At 37.0% G+C, this 24,764-nt stretch overlaps 1 protein-coding gene across 1 annotated transcript in view; it reads left to right on the top strand.

Annotated features, from left to right (window-relative positions):
- The window catches only part of LOC5572054 (protein Shroom), an 808,873-nt gene that overhangs the window by 744,437 nt on the left and 39,672 nt on the right, over nt 1–24,764 (top strand). Inside the window, exon 8 of the mRNA XM_021847884.1 lies at nt 18,199–19,673. Within this exon, the coding sequence (XP_021703576.1) occupies nt 18,199–19,673 (1,475 nt within the window). The remainder of the gene's footprint in view (nt 1–18,198; nt 19,674–24,764) is intronic.

Raw genomic sequence — 24,764 nt, forward strand, 5'->3', positions numbered from 1 at the left:
GTGAGCTGTGGATCTGATTTATGTCGGCACGATTTCAGGCGAGCGATATTTTAATTTAGAACATCTGCCCAGATGGAGTCGAGGTCAAGAAATCAATGCAGCTGAAGCTGATCAAACGGTTTGATGTTCGGCGGGGTCGACTAATTGGTAATCCAATCCTTTGGCTAGTTGGAGAATGTTGAGAATTGTTCCGGATTGAGATCGAAAGGTTTCAAAGAGACCCGAGCAAAAATGCTTCATCATTTTTAGTCGTACATTTTGGGTGAAAAATTCCTTGAAGTATAGACTCTGGAGTGTCCATCCAAGATTTTTCGTCGGCTCAAGCATTGTCTGAACCTCATTACTCTGGAAATCCAATCCAAAATGCACATTGCATTCTCACTCACACTGTGCGTGACTGAGCACCAAAACGGCCATTCCGTGGGCGAACCATACTGGTTCAATAATTGTAATTCATGCTACTTATTTCAAACCGCAGCCGTCCTCCACTTGGCACGAGATTCACTCAATTGGCGGTGGCACGGGTCAGCAGCATCACCATCAAAGGGAGCTCACATAAATAGTCAGAGTCGGCCATCATATGCTCATGAGCGTCCGTCCCTCCCATTCGGCGTACCTAAACGGTTCAAAATGTGTGTTCATAATACAATAATTATACACATTTCCCGCCGAGGATAGTGGGAGTGGACCAAGGGGCTTCAATTCACCAAACAACGCAGTCAATCAGTAGCGGCTCTGTAATGCCGAAGAAAACCCATGAGCCGTTGTTGTTGCACTGGGGTTGAACCACAGCTCACTGACTCCACGGCTGGCACGCGAGATGCGGTCGTATATAATTTAGGAGGAGATCTTTGAGGAGATGGCATTTTCGAAACAACAGCAGATCAAAGCAGGCGGGCGGACAGGCTTTGAACTTCGAATCCCGCGCTCAACTTGAATCCCATGTTAGGCGAATCGATCGATCGAAGTTGCGGCCGTCTATCGGCGGCGTGGTTAAAACAAGTCGAAGGTTACACCATTTGAGTGTGCATTTGGTGCTTCTTCTGCAATATTGAATCCAGTGCATCGTGGGGGCGCAAATAGCCGGAACGGTGAATGCACAGGTATCTAGCAAGACCAAGCTGTGGGTCGTGGGTTCACTTCCCACCAATCTAAGATCTTAAAAGAATTCGATTTCCCAGGACAGAGTATCTTCGTACTTGTCAATTGGTCAATTGGAAAAGAAAGCTCTCAGTTAATAACTGTGGAAGTGCTCACGAGAACAGCTGAGAAGCAGACTCAGTCCCAGTGAGGACGTAATTCCAGAAAAAAAACAAGAAGTGCATCGTGATCCAGGTTGAGTTCAATTCAAAAACTCGCAAATTCAACTTCCAAACCTCTGTACTTGGCTAGTTGTTATTGAGTCACTATGTTTCGCCCGTCCAAATGTTTCTCCACAGTTCTTCGCAGAAGGTGCACTGGGCGAGGGGTTCTCCCTCCAAGAAAGGATCGATTTATTTGAAAGTATAATTGAATGATTACGTTGCCGGCGTTAACGCCCCGTTTTCAGTCCACAACCAGACCCGATCGTTCGGTGGGCGATCGAGATCGCCAAACAGTAGCTGGTTCGCTGAATTGGGCGTCCGGGGGTTGAAAGACATCGTAAATGTCATGTAATTGACGTTGCTGGCGGCAAGGGTGAATAACACTGTTAGAAAATAGACGTTGGACGTTAAAAGCTTTCCTATGCAGAATTGGTTTGAAACAGATTAGAATTTTGTAGATGGAGATCAACACAGAATCGATACTTAATACACTTCCAGTATCGATAGGGGAAGACGGGGTAAGAGCGCCCGCCGGGGTAAGACGGACCACCTTCAGTTTGGTATGAAAATGGCAATTTTCTTAAAAGTTCATCAAGCACTTTCCATGAACAAAAGATTTTTGACATTCCGGAGCATTTAGTATGATATTTACATCAAATTTTTCATAACAAATGTCAAAAGTTTCTGCTTGTCGATAGTGAATTTGATCTAAATTTAACAGATGCTCACTTAAGGATTTCGGAAGGGATTGTTTTTTGGAAAAACAAAACAAATTATCCGTCCATGCTTTAACAGAAATGTGAAATATGCTTCGGTGAAGTGAAATATGAATTGTAAATATTAAGCTTTGAAATAAGGCCATAAATGTGAAAATTGCGTAAGCGGAGTAAAACTGACGACTGTTGACGGGGTAAGACCGCCACCCCTGATTTACGGCGGTTTTTACCCCGTCGCTAAAAATAATCGTGATAAGACATCACTTTTTTGAAGCTTCAAGAAATAAATATATTTTAGGAATACAACACGTGTGATATTTTTCGATCATGCCTAAGGCTTCAAAACACGATATGCTGCGTCGAAAAAGGATTTATTGATTCTTGGTTTTGACATATGAATTAAATTGCTTAGGCGGGCGGTCTTACCCCGTCTTCCCCTACTTGTTACAATTTCAGACCGTTTCCTATCATTTTTTACTTATTGCTCAGTCATTTTTAGTCCTTTCACAGTTCATATTCATTCATTTCTAACACTTCAATTATATTTTATGTCCTTCGATTATTTATTTATTTCCTTCCATTATTTAGTTTTATTTTTACAGATTTTGTTTTGATTGTCTTTGATTTATTCTTCAGTCCAATAGTGTTTGATCCGTTGAATCTGTCTGTTGCATGCTTCTGTGGTGCGAGCAACGAAATCAGGTTCATGTCCAGTTCGCTTAGTAACCGCACTATCGGTTTCGAGCATCCGTGTATATGCTTACGTATTCATTTAAAATTATATCTTTATCGTTTACCAAAACGAATCCTTTCCCATATCCAAACTCCCAGTTTTTTTCTTGTGACGAATTCCATCCAGAATGAGTCGAAAAAGATAAAAATCGTGCCCGATAGTCTTCGATTTGGATTAAATTTTGCACATGTTTTTGGTAAATTGATCATTTTGACTCAAGAATAACTTTTGAAAATGGCCTATAATTTTTTGCATGCGACTTATTTGAAAAACTCTAACTCCGAAACTGTTGATTTTAGAGAAAAATGTTCTATGAATAAGTTGTGGTGGACTGTTTGGACTATAAGATAATAATTTTAAGCATTTTTGAATTATATCGAGTTTAATGCAAAAAATATTATTTGAATATTAAAATAAGCCTTTTTTATTAGTATTCGCGATTCTCCATGAAAGTACGTAAGTGGAAAGAAATATGGTTTTTTACCAGTGTTGTTCAGACTCATTTCCCCGAAAATAACATTTTCCGAACTACAAAGCCACGAACTACTACAACCATGCTCTATTCTCCTAAGATAGAAAAGCAGATGGTTAAGCTTGAGTACTGCACACAAAATCGATCAATTTTGATCCCAGAGAGCCACAATTCAAGTTTCGGTGAAATGAAATGAGTGAGTGAGTGAGTGCGAATCATTTCACCGAAACTTGAATTGCGGCCCACCGAGATCGAAACTGTCGGATCATATGTGCAACACTCAAGCCCAACCACCTCCCCCTCCATCTCAGGAATACAACGCACAGTTATAACAGTTCATGGCTTCACAATTCGAATTTCGGGGAAATGAGTCTGGTCAACACTGGTTTTTACTCTTGAAAAAATATTATTATTGATTATTATTATTTAAATTTTGAAATCGATCAATAGTTGTTCTTAGAAAAACTTTTTTATTAAAATTTTCTCCATCATGAAACTTTGTCAGAAACATCTTTTTACTATCAAGATTCTATGGTGAAAATTAAAAAAATATTGAAAATGGGGTTTTTGTGTAATTTGAATTTAAGTTTTATTTTTCATGAATAAACATCAAGTTTTCAGTGTGTATTTTTTCATGTAGGCCAAACGATGCACTGCAACTTCTTCGTAGAACATTTCTCTCTAAAATTATCAGTTTCGTAGAATTTTTCAAATAAGTTACATGCCAAAATTCATAGGTCATTTTCAAAAGTTATTCTCGAGTCAAAATGATCGATTTTTCTATGTTTCATACAAAAAGCATGTGCAACATTTACTGCAAATCAAAGATGGTCGAGTTCTGTAACTGACCGATTTGACACGGAATTCGTCTTGTGGAAGTGCAGATGACTCCTCGGCTTCTATAAAGCAAGTAACACGTCAACATTTCCCTCCCATCCCCAAATTGACCTGCATTCGGACGCAGCCGACGCCGTTATTGTTTGTTATAATAATAAGAGCACCAGTACTCACATTGAAGATGCTACACTTTTTCGGCCTGATCACTAAAAAGTCACTATTTCCAACAAAAAGTCACTAAAGTCATTATTTTCGTGAACATATGAAACCGAAATATCAGGCTGCATTAGCTTTTCGAATACAAACAGCAAGAAATAGATATTTGTCATAATAAAGATAACGACAGTGTGAATCAAAGTATCAAAATTCTTGACTAAAAGGACTAAATAAGAAACTTCCGGCTAACTCTCTGGGAGAATTGAAATGAATATTCCGTAGACATTTGCAACGGAAAATCTTAAAAAAAATTCTGGGAAATATTGGAAAGCGAATTTGGGATGAATTGTTTGACCGAAGTATTTTAATGTTTTTTTTTAAACCAGAGCCAATATCTGACAAACTACTATTTGTATACAAAAACACGTTTCTATATAGAATGCTTCAACATTGTTTGGCAATAATACTTCATCAATAGTAATATAAGTGACTATTCCCTAACGTCAAATCCACCTGTTCATGAATTGAAGCAAGAGATATGAGATTTCAATTGTTTTATATTTGGGTCATAAGTATGCAAAATTAGTCATTTCCAGGATGTATATTAGATACGTGGGGTTAAGAGTCGCCACTGAGTGATATGATTCTTCTATATAATTCATTTATTGAAAGGGTCAGTTGAAATATAGATATATTAAGAACGCATTTCTAATTTCTTATGTATTCAGGTTTTGTCTCAAGTTCGTCAATAATCAATTGTGTTCTGGAGCTGTTCATTTGCCAAAAATGGTTTAATTTTACAGAAATTCTGACACAAATTTAGCCTGAATTTCTATTTTTTTTGGTTAGTTTTATAATTTTGAATTCTGTCAGGTTTTTTTTTCAGAACATTCTGTAATTTGTACACAATTCGCCACAATTTTTCCTACAAACAACAAATTTGATAAGAAATGTTTCAAGTAATTCGTTTAGTTCGCAATAAATCAAAATTTTCAATGAATTTTGCCAGTAAGTTACTCAATAGTTTTGCTAAAAATTCTATCTTGAGCGTTTTTCGGAGTTCATGTAGTTACCTATATCAAGCTAATGTTCAACTCGTAACTTGTAATTTTGAAGTTACTTTTGGGTCACTTTTTGGTCAATATTTTGATCATTTTCGTCACTATTTTTGCCGTCTGACCGCTACCAGCCCTGTTTGTCATTTGTCTATCTATTTTCCAGTCCACTTTCAGTACTTTTTCAACCTCTAAGCCTACTCTATTCATTTTCTAGAACCTTTTGGAGTTATTTTCTGTAGAGCTTTTGTGGTTTTTCCGTTCTTCAGCGATCTTTTTCTAGCCATTATCCCGTCCCTCCTCAGCCTTTAAACTTCCCAGTTATTATAAAAACCGTTCATACTATTATTCATTTCTGGTATCCAATCAATTCGCAGTCGTAGTACAGACCTTCTCCAACCAATTTTCAATATTTGTGTAGTCTTTCTGCCGCACTTTTCATGTCTGTCATTCTGATCCTTGTTTAATCATTCTCAGTCAATAAATAATTGCCTTCTTCGATTTTATTCTAATCCATTTTTTAAACTTTGCCAAGTTAGTCATTTTTTAGTATTATTCGAGGTCTTTGACAGGTTTTCCTGTAGTCATTTTTCGACTCTTTTGATTTTTTCGTTTTTTATTTTCTAAGTCTTTTACAAGAGGCCCTTCGTAATATTTTTCCTACTCTCCTCAGTATCTTTTCTCCAGTTTTTTTTGTGCTGTAACTTCAGCTTTAAGTTATAGTCCTTTTTCATTAATTTGTTGTTCCTTTGTTTAGTTCTTTTGCAATCCCTTCAATGTCTTTTCAAACTTACCAAGTCCTTCACTGTTGTTTTCAGTACTTCTCCAGACCTGATCATGTGCTATTCCACATGTTTCCAGTTCTACAGTAGCTTGTTGGAATTATGTCATGCTCTTGTCTACTTCTAGTGCTTTTCATTCATGAGTTCTTTTCAGAATTTTGGAGTTTTTTTTTGTGTTATTTCAGTCTTCTCTAAGTTTTTTTTATTTTATATATTTGATGTTTTGTTGTTCTTATCCCTTCTCCAATCTATTTCATAGTTCTTTTCGGACATTTTTTTTTTAATTTTATTTTATTTCATACCAATTCTTCTCAATATTTCTAATCCTTTGGTGATATTTCCTCTTGCAGATCATCTCGAGGTTATTTTTCATTTTTTGTAGCTCTTATTATGTCCTCCAAGTTTTATCTAATCGCTTTTTATTTTTTTTTTTTTATTTAGTCAAATCTCTTTGGAGTACTCTTTTAGGATTTTTTTCGGTGGTTGATACTACTACTCAATACTTTTCTCCTTTTATTTGTAGTTATTCTGTAAGTCACTCCAAATCCTTATTTTCTGTTCTTTTCAGTTCACTTATATTTATTTCAAATTCTTTTCCAATTTACTTAACAATTTTTTTTCTATCTTTTACAACTTTTTTCAGTCTCTGTCGACTGTCTCTTTTGGCAGTCGCTGTAGAAAATTTCTGCAAGGAATCGGCGAGAAATTTCTTTAGCGATTCCTTATCAGTAGCAAATCAGGCATATTCGTTTTATTTTTCGGAATGTTTTCAATCAGATTCCAGGATTTCTTTTTTGTTTATTTTTTTTTCTTTTTGAAATATTGTTGTTCCTTTAACAAGGGATGTATGTGACAAAATTTGTCGTTTCCGTTATTTTAAAGTCTTTTTTCGTTCCTTTACAAAGCTTCTACAGACGTATTTTTTCTAATCCTTTGGTAGTATATCTTCTTGCAGATCATTCCGAGGTTTATTTTCATTGTTTTGTAGCTCTTGTTATATCCTTCAATCGTAGTTCCTAAATCAAATCCAGTTTCTTTGGAGCACTTTTCTTTTTTTTTCAGTTGTCAATACTTTTTTCATTCAATTTCTAGTTGTTTTGTAAGGCAGTCCAAATCCTTATTTTCTGTTCCTTTTCAGTCCTCTCACAGTTCTTTTCAAGTTCTTTTCCATTTTTTCCAATTTATTTGACAAATCTTTTCCTAACACAAACTCTTTTCTATTTAGTATCTGTTCTTTTTCGGATACTTTTAAATGATTTCCCCAGTGTTTTTTTTTAATTTTTTATTTTTTTTTTGATTGTTATTCTTTTTCTATTTAAGGGAGTTTTAAAAAGAGTGTAGGTGAAAAAATCTTGGTGTTGAAAAAATTGAATTTGAAGCTTCTTCAGCGATTTTTATTTTCATACAAATTATATGTGAGCCTAAAAATAAGTTTATCTTCTACAAATTATGTTATTTTTTTCTTTTGTACGGAAAAGTCTTTGAAAAACACTGTAGGGAAGCTTGAAAACAGTAGATTTTATTATTATACTTTTTTTCAAAATCGACCAAAATGTCACTTACGCCCCTTTGCATTTGTGCCGCTCATCTGATTCACTTAGATAATTCATTTATTGCGTTTGTATAAAGATAAAAGAAATATGGGTGAAATAATGAAAAAAGAAACATGTTCAGGAGGGATTCCAATTGCTAGACGAGTGCTTTACCAACTAAGCTATTTGTTTACTGATAAATATTGTGTAAAAGAACTAAAAATGCACAGTCGTGCTCTTGTACAGAATATGATGCAAAGCTTTTCATTTAAATATAATGCATAATGAATCACTCAAAATTTCCCACCGTTTGCTTTCCACCGTCAAGGTGGATCCTTAAAGCAATAAAACAATGTGAAACTTTCGCCCTTCGTTACGTACATGCACTGTTCCGTAACAACGGAGGCTCATTCCATTCGTCAGCTATTCGCTGCGTAAGTGTCAATCAAAAACGCACCTCGTATTGTCGTGCAACTGACGTCTTGCATTTCCAGCATGTGCTGGGATAAGGGCGTAAGTAACATGATCGAGTTTTCTTCATCGATGCTTCTTTGAATAAAAGTGATAATATGCAGGTTTGTTAACATTTTTCCACTTCAGAACGCTTGGCAGCGATGAAATTTTCCGTTTCGATATGAAAAATGCCTACAAACTTGCATCTTGTCACCTTCATTCATAGAAATCGATCATGTTGCTTACGCCTTTATTCGAGCACACGCTTGATTTATTTGGTTCACCTAATTGCCTATCATTGAACCATTCATTATGGAGAGACGTCCACTTTTTATCTTTCTCAAGTCTTATGAAGAGATTCGATAGATGGATAGAAACGCAGCAAGCTGAGCTACAACTGTGGAAAGCAAAACTCTCGTTGCCCATGCCCAATCTAGTAGCCTTCGTCTCAATCAAATCGAGATGAATGATGTTGCGTAGCAACAGCCCTTTCGATGAAGTCTTCGATCTTTTCTGATCTCTTAATGGCTTTTTAATTTCCCAAAATTCAGTAGCTGTAGCTACTGAACCATCCAAAAAGCGACACGAGGAGGAAAAGATCATTACCAAGGTCATTGTCGCCTATTTTGGGCGTCCTCTCGTTGCCGAATTCGGTTTGACAGTTAACGATGATCCCAAAAATAAAAGTGAAACCCACAGTCGGCAGGGCAATAATTCGTGGTAAATTACCGCACCTGTTGGAAATCCGACGCCCATCTGAGCAGGTGCGGCATTTTCGATCAGATTGGGGCTAGTTCGGTCTCCACAGACAGGTCGGGCACCTGAATCTACGAAGCGGTGAACGTACTTTTAAAGTTCGATCTCCGCAATAGCGCGTGGGTTTGTAATGCCGAACCTTACTCAACATTGTTGACGGTTTGGGAGCCTGAGAGCGTGACTATCCCGTTGGCGCTGGTGGACTACGGAGAATACTGGAACTAATTCAATCATGAACGCCTTTCAGTCACACTTACCTACTAGTCAGATTAGCGGTTGACACTCAAGCACCTATTGGGCATTCACGGGATTAGAAGACGGTGGGTTGACGGATCTCCTCCGCGTTGTATGTGCAAATCTTGCGTGAAGCTTCTGCCCATGCAACCATTGATTTGACACGCTGAACGAATGTTTAGCGCATAATTCAAACATACAGACATTCACTAGTCGATGTTAATCTGTCAAGCCTTCTACAGGGAATTCATTTTCGTCATAGACTTCATTCTGTCCAATTGATTCAAAACGAAGAAAACACTATGTCCTCCGTTCTTCCGAGTCATTCATCATTCCTAACAGTAGCCAAAATTACAATTCCATAAATCGCTACTAAACGTCACCCTCGGATTCCCGAATAACTCAAACGAGACATTCCATGAGCTGCATTCAAATTTCGGTAGCCATTGCCGATCGAACCCACTCAATCATAATCGATCAATTCGGTAATTAATAACCCGGAGGCACATGCGAAAACAACCGAATCCGGCAACGCAGACGATGTACAATACAATCGAATGAAACATCGTAAACAAAACACTCACAACAAAGCTGTCATAATCTTTTATTTGGGTTTTGTTTTCGTCCCAGTTTACTCTTCTCTCCTCTTTCTCTACCCAGTTTAATAACAACAAATTTTGAATTGCTAATTCGATTGAATTGGGGAAGACCTCTCAGTAGGCGTTGATGAAAAATCGCCAAATGTATGCAACCAACGGAGCACAGACGAATAAAACGCATCAAGCATTCATCGTGTATGAATCGCAAGCGAATCAAGAAACAGACGAATGAAAGGGTTCCAACGAACGTCTTAATTTTCCCGTTCTCCTCGTAAAGCCCATAAATTTGATGTTCGACCTCGAAAGAGTGGTTCGGTTCTGTAACACCTCGTTTTGATTGGGGGCTTTCTCACCTATTTGCGCACAGGGGAACTCAAAACTGGAAAAGAAATCTGATCATGGCAAGGGAGCCCCGTTAAAACGATGCGTCATCGAAGTTGGCGGCGTCGCCTTCGTTTGGTGCCATTGTCGCATACCGATCGACGGCATCGACGAATCTAACAACAGGTTGCATGATTTGGATTTCATTCAGTGCTAGACGCGTCGAGGTTAATAAATTGGGGACAGGTTTTACTTACCATTTGGTTTGATTGGTGGGTGTTTAGTGGTGGTGCCCCAGCGATTACGAATCGATCTATGACGCTGGTGGAAGTAGGTTTTTTTGACTATGATTTCTTGCATTCGATATATCGTGTTTTGTTGAGCTGTTTTGCAGCAGAAGTGAACTTTAGAGCATGACTAGATTTACGATATTCTTCTAGAGATTTTCTAAAGTAGCTCAATACCTCAAGCAGTCATGAATAGATGTCGAATACCTCAATGAAGTATTTTTAATTGTTTCAAACAATATATTCAATACCAAATTAAATTAATGTATTATATAGTAGTCAATAATACTGAACAATACCTAATAATGGTATGATACCAAAATATGGTATGCATTGTTTTTTGCCATTTATTTGTTTTGCTCGTGTTCAAGTTCGTTAGAAAAACAGGCGTAGACAATTTGAAACAATATACTATTAGGAAATTTGTTTTCACTAGACCTTTCTTGCTTGGTTTCGAGCTATATACCGTGGTGCATCAATACCCGGACGCTTAAGTCGACACAAATCTTCAAATTCTAATATGAATGTGTTGTTTTAGAAAATTGTAAATGCCATAGTGTTTTGAACATTGTTTCAATCCAGATCTTTACGAGAGTGATGAACTTCTTGATAAAAACCATGATTTTTACTTAAAAATTATTCAAATATTGAAGCATGTCTTGTCCATAAATCCGGACACCTGATGCTAGTGTTGTCTTAAAGCCCTGTCCCAATTTTAGTACCAAACGCTTCATTTTAGGCCAGAAACACATGCTTACTAAATTTTTAGATGCTTTCCTTTGGTTTACGGCCAAAAAACATTTTTTTATGATTTTTGAAATTTTGCCACACTCCTCGGTTTAAACTCAAATTTTGAGTGTATTTTGTTTTCCAATTCCCTTTCGAAACCCCGGTGTTAAAAAGATGAACCCCTGTAGCATTTTTGTCGACTAAGTGAATGACAAACATGATAAAAAATGTGAAGGTTCAAATTTGGACACTTTTTTAAAATTAAAAGTCTAAATATGAATATAGTCGTTATTTGAGCGCGAAATTTGCCAAATTAGTTGCAAGAACGCGCTCTGTCGTGTTATTTATAAAAACAAGTTTTTATCAGAAATTTTAGGACCCTGTTCTGGAGGTTTTCGGAAATTTCCTGACGATTTTTTGATAATTCTCCAAAACGAACGGTAGTTGGCCTTCTAATAAACCCGCGAAATCTGCAATTAATTCCTGGGAATATTTTGACGATTTTTCAGGCGGAATAGGAATGTTTGCATGAGAGTATTTATTCTTTGCACTTCTGATTTACTTGGACAAGGTTTTTTTGAAGTGCTGAGCTCAATATTTGGTCACAATATTCTATGTTTTCAAGCGTTTCTTATTAGTAAGTTTCATTTCGGCCGAGAAAATTCCTCCCGTCAAAATGGATCCGGGAAATGCCAAAGTTCTTTACTTTATTCTGAACCGTACATAAATGTGACTTTATGTGTTCCTACCTGCCCTGCATTAATTGTTGATTTCTGTCAAGATCCTTTATGGAAGTTCCCTTGTTGTATTATTGGAAAAATATTAGGCAGATTTTTTTACTCAATTCCTTAGTGAACTCCTCCGAAAAATCACAGCAAGACTCTAAATTGACGATTCCTTAAGATCTGTTGTGGATTACAATCACGATTTGTGGGAATGCCTGCCCAGGACGTCAAATAACACGTCCACATTTGCATTGTGTATTTTATACAACACAGTTGAGAAAAGCTCGCCTCTTCGTTCTCAGCAGCAGCGTGGTGCTTCTGGCGATGGTCAACCGCATGACAACCGGAAGGGTAAATCATTCGGAGATATAAGAGGGGCCCGCGAGACGTTTGTAAGGTGCAAATGGGGTCGCGGCTCCGAAAATGTTGAGAAACCACTGGTCTAGTCTAAGATGCTTCAATTTTGAGTATCCAAAATATTTAAATAAATATAATGAAAAATCTTATTGTTCTCATAAAATTCCATTATATACAGAGTTGCCCAAAGAAGGGTCAATCATGCGATGAAGATGAGTAGTTCGAGACGGGCAGAATCTGGTAAATCAGAAAAGGGATCTTCATTTGAACATGAGAGGAATCATTGTGTGACGCCAAGTAGCATGAGTCAATGATGAATATGCATATAATAAGTTTGATGTTCACCTCTTTTAACATTGCAATATCAGCATCACTATGATGCTGCTGCTTGTGTAGTCATTCCACACGACCGTTGAATATCTAAAACACTTACACTCAGAAGTATTGTAACACTGCATACTGAATAGTGCCTTAACTACCTTAAACACGTTTAGAATCAATTGAAAAAGGATAAACCTCAGGATCATTATATGCAAATTGATTATTATCATGTTCATTAGCTCAATAAATGTTGTTTCATCTTCTGAACGTTTTTCTTTTCTGCAAAAAGTATCTAAAATTAGTCGTCATTGGATGATTGCAAAATTTTTAAGGTATTGCAATATTCAGTATTTCGACGAGTTCATGCTTCACTTCAAGTGGACCAAAATGCAAATAACTCGTTTTGTTTCTACTTTGATTAACCTTTACGTTACCGATCCCCTACAAGGTATTTTCAAATAGCTGGCATTTCGTCAATTTCCATTCGACTTTTTTTTAAACCACGCCCAGTTGACTTTAAAAAGGTACCAGTTATTTGTCATAAATGGACAATGCTGAATTCAGAACCATGACGGAGATATTTCAGGATGTACTGGGGTCACAATGCTGCCAAATTGTGGAATTGTGATTATTTTTTTTTATTTATTGTGGTTGAAACAACGAAGTTTTTATGTTGATCGTTAGATAATGATCAATTGTCATCATTTAAACAAAATTTGAATAAGTGGACCGTTCCGGAACACCGAAGACGGTTCTGCCAGGGCCACTTTGGAGACATTTCCGTTTTTTTATCCAAAAAATACCGAGCGACGTCTTAATCTTCATGAATTCGGGAGAACATATCAGTAAAAGAAGAAAAAACTCGGTACGAACAGATGTGGCTACTCCAGAGCTCCTGGTACAGGTTCCACGGGGGCCTTTTTGGGGACATTTCCTTCCTATGTCCAAAACATACCGTGCAACATCTCAATCTTCGAAAATTCGAAAGAACATACGTTGGATTTCTGATAACACAGCGTAACAAAAATGACACTTTCGCGTGTCTCAAGGATCAAATTATGTGTTTCTAGTAGATTTTGGGTCGCTGAATCTGATGCCGTTCTCAGAAATGTTCCAGCACGTCACAATTTTTAGCTACAGGTAGCCAAAGTTGTATAAAACACTGGTTTTATTGATGTTTACATGAAATTTAAAGTATGATTTATCAAACTTTTTTGTGATATAATCTATCAAACATGCTAAATAGGACTTGAACTTTCAATTTAGATACAAATCAGTTGAAATTTTACGATAAAATTTAGGTTAAACCGATTTTTTTCAACATGTTTGTAGTCTTCATATAAAATTCTTCGTTTCTCTTATATGGCATAATACAACACTTTTCTGAACCACAAAAAAATAACATTTTACCATCGGAAATATTATGAACTTCGTTGATAATTATTGTTCTATACATAAAGTTTGAATTCTGTGACAAATTGAGCAAACAAATTGCCGTACAAGTTGGAAAACTTGCATGCAAGTTGGCTGAAACAGTCAAATTTAGCATTTTCAACAGTCAATATCTCAAAAACTAGACGTGCCATGATATTTCTGAAAACGGCAATGAATTCAGCAACCCTTAATTTAGTAAATAGCGGTATTTTGGTTCTTGAGACAAAACCGTGTTCCGCAGTGTAATCTAGTTAATACAGATTGAGACGGAATTTTGGCACCTTCGTAACCCCAGTACAACCCGGAATATCTCCAGCATGGTTCTGAATACAGTATTGTCCATTTGTGACAAAAAACTGGTACCTTTTTAAAGTCCATTGAGGATAATTTCAAAAAAATCGAATGGAAATTGACGAGATGGCAGCTATTTGAAAATGCCTTGTCGGGGGTCGGTAACGTAAAGGTTAATGTAGAGATTAACCTGATTACGTACGAAGAAGTATGAGTAAGTCAAAACCTGCGAAGAGTGTGGTGTAAAATTTATTGATATTGAAACTTTAGAGTTTGCCTCGTGGGTTGATGGATTGAGTGACAGAACGTCGAAAGGAGAAAATTGAAAAAAAAAGAAAATTAATTGGAAGAATGATTTGTTTTTGAAAGAATTAATAATACGCTATGTGCCAAACGTTATTCAATTCACATTTAACTTTTTTGGTGAAAATAATTTCTGAAAACAATTCCACTTCGATGTTGGAAAACGGTGAATGAATGTTAGAACTATCTTACCTTGCTCGTTTAGAAAGATTAAATTTTTAAGTGAGGTTCAGATTTAAGCTGTTTTGACTTGTATATCGTTCTGCTCTTTATGAGAGTTTTTGCTGGCTAATTCGTCTGAAATTGTTCAGTAAGATCAACTTTTTTTGTTTTTGTTTTAAAAAATTTCTAGCTGTCACTGACAGATTTTACCAGCTGGCGAGACCATCGAAAAAACTTCTTGAAAATTCTTTGGCGAACTATTAACGGGATTGCAGAGTCGAAATTAATCACTTTTTCCGCCTATGGAAGAATCTTTTCGAATACATCAGTAGGATTTTTGACGAAATTTACGGCTGATATCTGCTATAGAGCGATTCACGCTGAAACCAGGCCGCCATCGGCACCCATCGTTGGAATTACAATTTTATGTTTTCGATAAAACTTAAGGGTGGTCCTTTCGGTTTTCTCAAATTGGTGGACCCCTCGTACCCTAGCCAGCTAAACAGTTTGCGAAAAAGCCCAAATCAAGATGGCGTCAAAATCCAAGATGGCCGCCAGATTTTATCACTCAAAATAATACTCTTATTCTTCACTCGACACGAATGAAATACAAAGGATTGAAAACATGTTGTTCACATTCATTGCTCTCGCCAAAAAGCCTGTCCACGTTAAATTTCGGACACCCAAATAATGGCAGCAAAAAAAAGTTACTCATAATTCAACAAAAACAATTGTTTATTACAGAATAAAAGAGTTATATCTACAAAATAAACAGTTGACAAGGATGTTAATCCTTCTTTCTGTAAAATTCTCGAACTTTCTGTGGTACACCCGCCATCCGTGTCCGAAATTTATCGTGGACAGGCTTTATACGTCAAAATCGTAGAACATGATTTAGAAAATCGTTCATTTCATAGGGTAAACATCTTTACTCACCTAGTTTCTGTAGCCTATCATACGCAATTTTTCCTCAGCTTTCTGACGGTGATCTCAGAATTCAAAACGAGCGGTGAGCTAATGGTAAAAAAACGATTTTTTCTAACCAAATTCAAAATGGTGGTCACATTTAAAATGGCCACCAAAAAGTTTTTTTTTAGCTTCAAATGAAAGCTATATCCTTTCTCTATACGATGCCACTAAGTTTACTATGTGTTCCAAAGGAAATATGAGACATATCACGTGATGAAATACCCAAGATTTATCAAAACATGGTCTTTTTCGCAAACTGTATAGCTGGCTGGCGTGCGAGGAGTCCACAAATTTGAGAAAACCGAAAGGACCACCCTTAAGTTTTATCGAAAACTAGCGATCAGTGACATAAAATTGGAATTCTAACGATGGGTGCCGATGGCGGCCTGGTTTCAGCGAGAATTGCTCAATAGTGATCCTTAAAAAATTTCAGCAAAGCATCTGGACTGATAACCGACAGGGTTTTTGAAGAGTCACTAAAGAACTTTCTTCAACGCCTCTTAACAAACACTTCAGCAAGTTTCTTAAAATATTCAAAACAGCTTGCCGAAGTGATTCTTGTTGGATGTCTAACATATTCTTAACAAGAGCTTAGGTGATTCTGGGATTTTTTATCGTACTCCTCGATAAAAAACTTTGACAAATTGCTTGCAGGAGTTTCTGCTGGACGCTTTTCAACTACTGGATTATGTGTTGGATTTTGACAAGATCATATTCAGAAGTTTCTTATCAGACTCTTGAAAGATGTTTGTTGAGCTTCTGGTCAAATTTTTAGAGAACTTAAAAGTAGTCTGATCTGAAGATCTTGGCAGAATTCTTGCATTACCTGTGGTGGATTACCGATGTGGGTTTGCTTTGCAAAGATATCTGTAGGTTCACTATTAGATCTTTGGAATATTTTTATAAATTTTCATTTCAAGAACAACTATTTTCAGGGGTCCATGAGATGTTTTGTAGAACTTCAAAGGGTATCGCAACTTCAAAAAGGTTGGGAAACACTGTTCTAGCGAATAGGATTTTTACAATTTAGGGCCATTTTAGTATTCAAAGTAAGATATTTTAGAATAACGTATAAATGCCTAGAATAAATCTTAGTTTTGTGCTAATGCCGTAGCTACAAATAACAACCCTCCTCAAGGTGTCTGACGATGCAGGATCTCTCAAAATGAAAATTTTCCCAACTTTCTGAGTTAAAAAGTATTATCGTGCCACATAGTATTCGTGTGCCAATATTTCAATTTTGGCATAGAAAAGTTTCAGTTGGTATGAGATGTGGAACAGCTTGTAAAATACTAAACTGAGCAGAAAACTCTGTCTCAGAAAAGAATAAGGAGAAGAATAAGAATATGAAGAAGAACAAAAAGAAGAGCAGCTGTTATCGTAGGAAACTATAAAATACTGATAAACAGTGGAACCCAAATGGGAGTTCAAGATTCATTTATCAGTTCCTATTCCAGAGGAAAACACCTTCGCCAAATTTCACAATTTTCACCCGCTAACCGGATAAACGGATCCCAAAATGGAGCGCAACAGATGGGCACTGCGCGCGCTCCACCAAAACATTAATCCACTAACAGCCCAAAACTCGTCTACTCTAGACGTCTCTAAACAACCCCCCTCCAGCGACGCGACGCTAACCAACCTACCAACTATCCGGTTTCCCTTCGCATATAGCGTCCGTCAATCGAAAAGCCCACCATCACGTCGCAGTGGTCCAAAGCTAGCCAAAAGGCGAAAAAATGAAGCAAACAATTCTGACTTTTCTTTTGACTGTTCAAGACTCAGTGATACTCCAAAATTTTAGTTCGATTGGTGTATATTTTGATTTTTTACATCAGGTGAACTGCAGAGGTGTCAGATAAAATTGACTATTTTGATTTTTTTTTTTAATTTCGTGGATATTGTTTCTTCAAAACCGTTTTTGAAAGTGTACTGCTTATCAAACGAAAAGTTATTATGCTGGTTGATATTGTAGAGCTTAGAGCATATCTCTCCGGAATTTCTTGGATGACTTAGAACTTTTGTTGTATTCACAAAGAATCGCAGTTGAATCTTTCAAATATTTCTGGGCAAGTAGTGAATTCTATCAACAAACTTCCTAAAAAAGTTATGATAAAAAAAGACTTCGTATCTAAATCGAGGTTTTAGTGTTCTTTCAAAAACCAAATTTGGTTAATGAATTAGGAATTTTCAACGATTTTAGAAAGATTCCAACACTGTTCCTTCTTAAAGACTTCTTCATCGATCCTCTCTTTCGCTTGTAACTTCGTCAAAATGTTGTACTTTTGGACGACATTTGCATGAAGTGCGGCCACTGTGCCAAGCCATGCCGCCGTTCATCGGGGCGCTGGATTGGAACGCAGCACTCAAACTCTGACTCATCCATTGAACTCGCGGCGGCTCCCTTCGATTTGGGGCTCCTACCAACCTACCTAATCAGATATATCTACATGTACGTGCGTCAGTAATCGTTGTGCCACAACCGCGATCGATTCGCGCCCTCCGCTCAACATATACCTAAGCCCCCACATTTATGTATTTCATTTTCGCCGTTTTGTACGTGTTGCGCTTCCTTCCTACCGCTGAACAGCTTTTATGAATAATTTCGCTTTGAAATGTATGGATTATTAATGTGTTGTTTCCGATTTATTTTCTCTCGTATTTTTGCAGGAGCAATTCCAAGGCCTCGTATCTGCCGCGGCAGCCCCGAGATAAGCTGCACTCGGACCCCGATCATGGTAGCTACAAACTGACATTGACCTCGAACGAGGACAGTATCAACCACAACGACGTCTTCCCGGAGGAAATCCTGTCCCCCTCGCCCAAGTGCAATCTACCGGACGTGTTGCCCCCTGGGGTCAAATATTCGCTCTATTCGAACAACAATAACAACAGCGTTAGTAATAATAATAATAACAACAGCTGCAGCCCCACGGGAGCCAATGGAAAGCCATCGAATGGAGGTAGTGTTGGTGTCGGTGGAAAACCACCGAAAACGATTCCCCACAGTGCGCCCATAATCTCCAGCAATAGTTTGAAATCGATGTTCAATTTCACGCCCCAGCAGTCCCAGCAAAATCAGGTCACACCTCCGAGTGCGTCCTCGCCGGTGACCTCATCGCCACCTCCCCTCACTGCCTACAAGCCATCATCGCCATCGGGAGGAGGAAGCCCCACCAATCAAGCTATCAGCCCCAAATACACGTCCCAGTCGACTTTCGATCTGAAGAAGACGCAAATTCTCGACACCAAGTATCTAACACAACAGCAACAGAGCCCGGCCCAGATCGGACCACTGCCTCCACCGGCCACCGGCCCGTGCAATGAAACGATCAATAATACCAATTATCTCAATCATCCGGCCATCGGTGGCTGCGGCCAGCAAACTGTAAATAATTGTAACGAAAATTCAGAAAAATCCGACTGCTTCGAAACGAGCACGACCACCACCACGATCACTGGCACGATCACCGTTTCCGAGCCAGCGCCAGTGGAAGCGAACCAAAACGGAGGCACCAACACCACCAGCAACAGCTCCAAACTCGATGCGTTTTCGGTCCCGGAGCTCGAAGAAGATCCGTCGTCGATCAGCAGTAGCAACAACACCTCGATCTGTGCGGAAGCAAACCAATCCACGGCGGTTGATTCGTCGATCGCTGAAGAATCGATCATCACCGCGCTAGAACGTGTCACCAAGGAGATCAACCTCGAGCCGGCTTGTGTCCTCCTCGAGTCGCCCCCGATCGCACCCAAAGTAGTCCAACGGACGGAGATCGTCCTGCGAGTGGGAGCCCCCACTTCGGAAGCATCCTCGCAAACCGACGACGAACCCGCTGAGTCATCGTCGTCCCCGTTGATCACACCTCGATCACCCACCCTCACTAGCAGCTCATCATCGTCGATCGCCCTCGGAATCGCCGAACTGGTCCTCGATCCTCACAGCACCGGCAGCAATAGGCACTCGGTGGGTACCTCGACATCCCCGCCCAGTACACCGACCGGCGTCAAATCGTCCGGGAGTTTCCTGGCCAAGGCGTGCGCGGCGGCACCCCGGAAGGTGCACCCGGAGGAAATCGACTGTGATAAGCTGTCGCACGATCTGATCAGTCAGCTGTCGCCCTCGGATAAGCTGCACACCATACTGGGTGAGTGTAGAACAACGGCGGGGAGGCCGATTGCGGCCACCTGCTGCTTTCTTTTTTTTTGCGTGTGTTTTGTGTTTGTATTTGCTAGGAGCACGTGTTGGGGGGATTGGTGATTCCATTCCCGTCATGGGTTTTTTCAAGGTCAAATTTTTGTGAAACTTGAGCTTGGATTGAATTTGAGTGTGATTCAATTACTAATCAGTTATTCTATAAGCCAAACAATTAAGGAGTGAAATTGAATGAAATTCTTTGGAATTTAGAAAATTAGGGACAACACGTCGAAAAGACCAAATGTCGAAAGAAGAAAAAATGTGTTATTAGTGTGCTTGGTGGGAAATAAAGCAATAAAAAAAACAGCTGATCGCAGTTGCCTCATGGATTGCCTTCGGGGCTAGAGAACACACTCTCTAGAAGTTCATGGCTGATTCAGAATTGCCGTATAAAGTTTTAGAATTAGTGATTAGTAAGTTCAGGAAAAATTATTTGATCAAGTTCCCACTCAGTGACATTATTTATAAAAATATTTAGAACAGATCATTAAGGTTTTCTGAAAGATTTCTGACGAATTGTTGAAGAAATTCCAGTGATACATTTGATGAAACATTTTTTAAGAATCGTCAGTTCCTTTTGAAAATCTTGGTATTAGCCGGTCGTTTCGGAGCAAAGAAAAAAAAAACTACACAAAATCACAGTGTTTTTGTTGTGCATCAATATGCTATTCAGGAAATTTCAAAAATATAAAGGATATTTATTTGTTATATGAATGATAACACTAGCTTATCCAATGAATGATCTTAGAGACATGCAACTGGCGGGGAAACTTGCCTTTGGAGCCGTCCTTCTGATAAAGACAGTGCTGGTAGCAGGTTTCTTTTAAGAGGCTCCCTATTTTAATGCAAGTCTCTGAAAAGTTTCTATTTTTAAGGGGTCGTCCATAAATGACGTAGCTTTTTAGGGGGGAGGGGGGTCTTCACGAATTTGTGACGAAGTGTGACGAGGGGGAGGGAGGGGTCCTAGCTAGTGGACGTAGCATTTTGAATCAAGTCCGTAAAAAGAAAGGCGCTGAAAAGAAATTGCATACAATTATTTTTTATGAAACTTCTTTTTTTTACTTATAAACTTGGGTTATTCAAAACATTCATATGACAAGATTGAAAACATATCTATGAAACTATAGATTTTCTTGATAAATGCAATCAAACAGATGTTTTGGAGCTTTAAATAATTATGTAAATATTATATTACATTCGTGTCCAAATTATTAAATTTATAAATAAACAAAATAAGTTTAATGAATTGATTAAAAATCAATGCTCTAAATACTTGGAGTACATTTTTTTGCCATTTGTTAAGGGGCTGTCCATTAATTACGTAAGGGTTTATGGGGGGAGGGGGGGTCTGAGATTTCTTACGCGCCATACAATTTATTTTTAATTTTCGTACAAAAAATCTTACCATGGGGGAGGGGGGGTTGAAAAACCTCGTCGTGTCTTACGTAATTAATGGACCGCCCCTAACATGACAAAAGTCAGCCGTTTTAGTTTTATCCATATTTTCTGTTGGGGCTTTATTTCTCCAAGGAAATAAAATATGCTCTTCTTGGCAAATATTACATTTAAAGCAAGATATTTATTCCGTGAATTATGCCTTCAATGTTGCAGGAGATCTCCACCCAATCAACTCATCATTTGTTTTGATATATCAATGCTCTTGATGGAATAGCCTGAATATTGATGAGGATAATAGATTCGAGTGTCAACAAAATGGCACTATCATTAAATTTTGTTAATAACTCGGTAATTTGAAGAATTTTTATTATTTAACGGTTTCATTATAGGTTGTATAAGATTGTTTCAGTATGGAACCGATAATGAAAATCAACTGAAATATTAATAGAGATTATTGTATTTGTATAATAATCGCTATAATTTTCTAAACATTCCAAATTTTTTCAACTGTAATCTATTATGTACACAGTGGCCAGTTTTCTAAAATGATTTGAAATTGGATAATATTAACGATGATTCATTTCAAATTAATATATTTTCTTGATCATCTTCATTGAAATCTATTTTCTAACAACGAATAATTAAAAAAACAATCCTCAAATATAATGAAATTTTTGTTCAATATATTATAAAATATATTGGACCCTAAATCGACAGTAACGAGCTTCATCAATCCAATCATTTTTTTTACATTTTTTTATAGTAAACTTGTTATTTTATGGTAAGAACAGAAATATTAATATAATTTAGTCTATAAGAAACTGGACACCAAAACCAAGGAAAATGTTTATTTAAAACTTTTCCAAATTACTTTTGAGCGCTACTGTATATCAAACTGTTAGAATAGATTATCCTTTCATTTCAGTCAGTAATTAATATCAAACTTTGTATTGAACTTGTCAATTCCATTTTTTTGTTTTAACCCAGTCGCTAAGGAAAACAATACTTACTTCAGAGAATTAATGGAGTTGAAATCTTGTATAAATTCTGAAAGGCAATTTTATAGGAAATCCCCAGAAATTCTTGGAGAAAAAAAGGTAATTAGAGGTTTTGACCGGGAATCTTGCAGGATGTTCCAGGGAAATCGATGGATGAATTACTGAATAAAATCTTGTAGGAATTAGGAATTTCTTAAACAATTCAACAAAGAATTTTTGGAGGAATTATGGTGATTTCTGAAATAATGTTTGAAGAAATCCCATTTATGTGGTTTTTCTTGAGCAAATTCAACCTATATTGTAATTATTGTAGTATCCTAAACAAAATTCTTGGAAAAATTTCCTTGAAAAAATTTCTTTGGAAATTTTGTCGAATTCCGGAATAAAATCTAAACATTTGATCTGAAAAAATATCTGATGAAATTCCTAGGAAAAATGATGAAAAATCATACAGTAATACGTAATTACAAAAAAGTCATACATCTTAGAGAAATGTCTGCTCTGATGCTGTGAATAATCGAATCTAACCAGGCTCCTAGGTTTCGTTTTATTCTCTTGATTCCTCTTTGCTCTCTTTACGGTCTCGTTTTGTTTCATTTTAGGTCTCTTTTTCCTATTTTCAAAGCACTCAGTCGCTACCAGCTCTGTTAAGACGAAAAGCTTTCTTAGTCTTGTGGTAACGACTGGCAAGAAAATGAGGAGGTTAGAAGCAAACGGATGTCAGTGAAAAAAAAACTAGTTTTGAGAAAATCTACTTTGTCTACTGTTTTTTCAGCATTTTTTTATTTCTATACAAATTGCAAGCTGGTCTTCTAAGAATTATGTTATTATTTCTGTTGAGCGGAAAATTCATCTAAAAAATATCGTTAGAACGCTTAGAAATTATTTAAAAATTGCTCATCTCAAAACCGATTAAATTTCACTTACACCCCTTTGCGCTTGAACCCTCAAATATAGTAACTTTCAATTTCCAGTCTAGGGTTGCATATGGTTATAAATTTTTCTTAGCTTCTCTGTGCACAAAATATTTGACACAGGTTGTCTTACCCATGGTTTCGAACACGTACACGCCTCTGATTTTGATCCATTTACCTTTCTTTTTTCCTGTTCGTTTTTTTTTATCCTTTCGACCTTTTTGTCTGTAGACCTTCTGTCCTTTAGACGTTTTGTATTTCGACCTTTTATCATACATTCGTTTTAGAGCATCCACCCTATGTATGTGAGTTTCTGAGTAGTTTGCTAATTTATGTATTTCTTTTTTCATTTTCTTAATTTTTTATTCTTTTTTCAAAGTTTTTATGCCGGTTTTATCTTTAGTTTGTTTTGCATTAAAATACCTAGAAATACTCCTCAAACAGCGTCAAAAATTTAAGCTGAACTATCTTCAGGAAAGTCGTCATAATTTTTGTCATCCTTTTTCAGAAATCCACCAGAACTTCCTTTAGAAATTCCGTTACAGATTCTCCTATGATAAATCCCCTTCCAAACATCAGGAATCCTTGATGAAGAAGTCACAAAAAAGGTGTGAGTGATCTTTAGCAAAATGTTGATGGGAAAATTCCTAGCTAAATCGCTAGACAAACTTATAAAGTACTTATTCTAGAAAAATGCTGGAAAATTATTGGTGATATTTCAGAAATAAACTATTGCATGACTCCTCAAAGTGTTTTGAAAGAATTTATAAAATAATATTTGACGTAAATCTCAAAATGACTTCCTTTTGAATTTTTCTAGCAAGTTGCGACGGCCTTTTAAAAGTATTTTCTATAATATATTTTAGAAAATTATGAACAAAATTTAGTGTTAGTACTATTGAAGGAATTTCTGTCAAAATTCTAATGCAAAACTTCTAGCAAACTTTTAAACTTTTTACGAATACATTTCAATGTTTTTCAAAATCAAAAGTTTTACCAAAATTTGTTATATTTTTGCCATATTTATCAGCAATTTCTAGAATTTAATCAAAACCAAGGTTGCAGAACGACTCACACTGTAGCCGTCGCTGAAAAAAACGTGATCGAAATTGTTTTGACCTTGAAAACATGATTTTAGTACTATAGTGTCTTCGGGAAAGTTTTTCCATAAAATAATCGCTATTTTATGAAAGTGTCAGTTTGGTGATTAATCCACCTATAAATGAGAACGAAATTTTATTTTTCGTATTTATGAATTTAAAAATAAACTTTATTCGGGAAAGTTGTAGGTAATATTAGAAGAAACAACTTTGCTGAAGACACCGTATGCATATTTTTTGATTTTCATGTACATTTGTGGAGTTTTTTGTGGAACACCCCTAAAAATCACTTTTTTCATCATAACTTGGTTGGATGATTTTGTACAATTTTCAATTGTTCTAGTGTTATTTGTTACTTGCAAAAACACATAACTTTCTCCAAAAGAGCATATTTTTATCTCTCATACTTTTCGAGTTATTGAAGGTTTTATATAAAATTTTGCACCTTTTTGACACTAAAAATCATTTGGACGCGCACATTTCCGCAGTCTGAAACATGTTCATCCAATGGTTTGAAACTAATACTATGAAATGCAGAGAAAGCCGTTTTTAGCCTGCTTTAGCCTGACGGTCAAAAGAAAGTCTGAAAAAATGTTTACTTACATGCAGATATAATTTACACCTATTCACT

This window comes from Aedes aegypti, chromosome 2 (assembly GCF_002204515.2).
Source record: "Aedes aegypti strain LVP_AGWG chromosome 2, AaegL5.0 Primary Assembly, whole genome shotgun sequence".
Taxonomy (NCBI): Eukaryota; Metazoa; Arthropoda; class Insecta; order Diptera; family Culicidae; genus Aedes; species Aedes aegypti.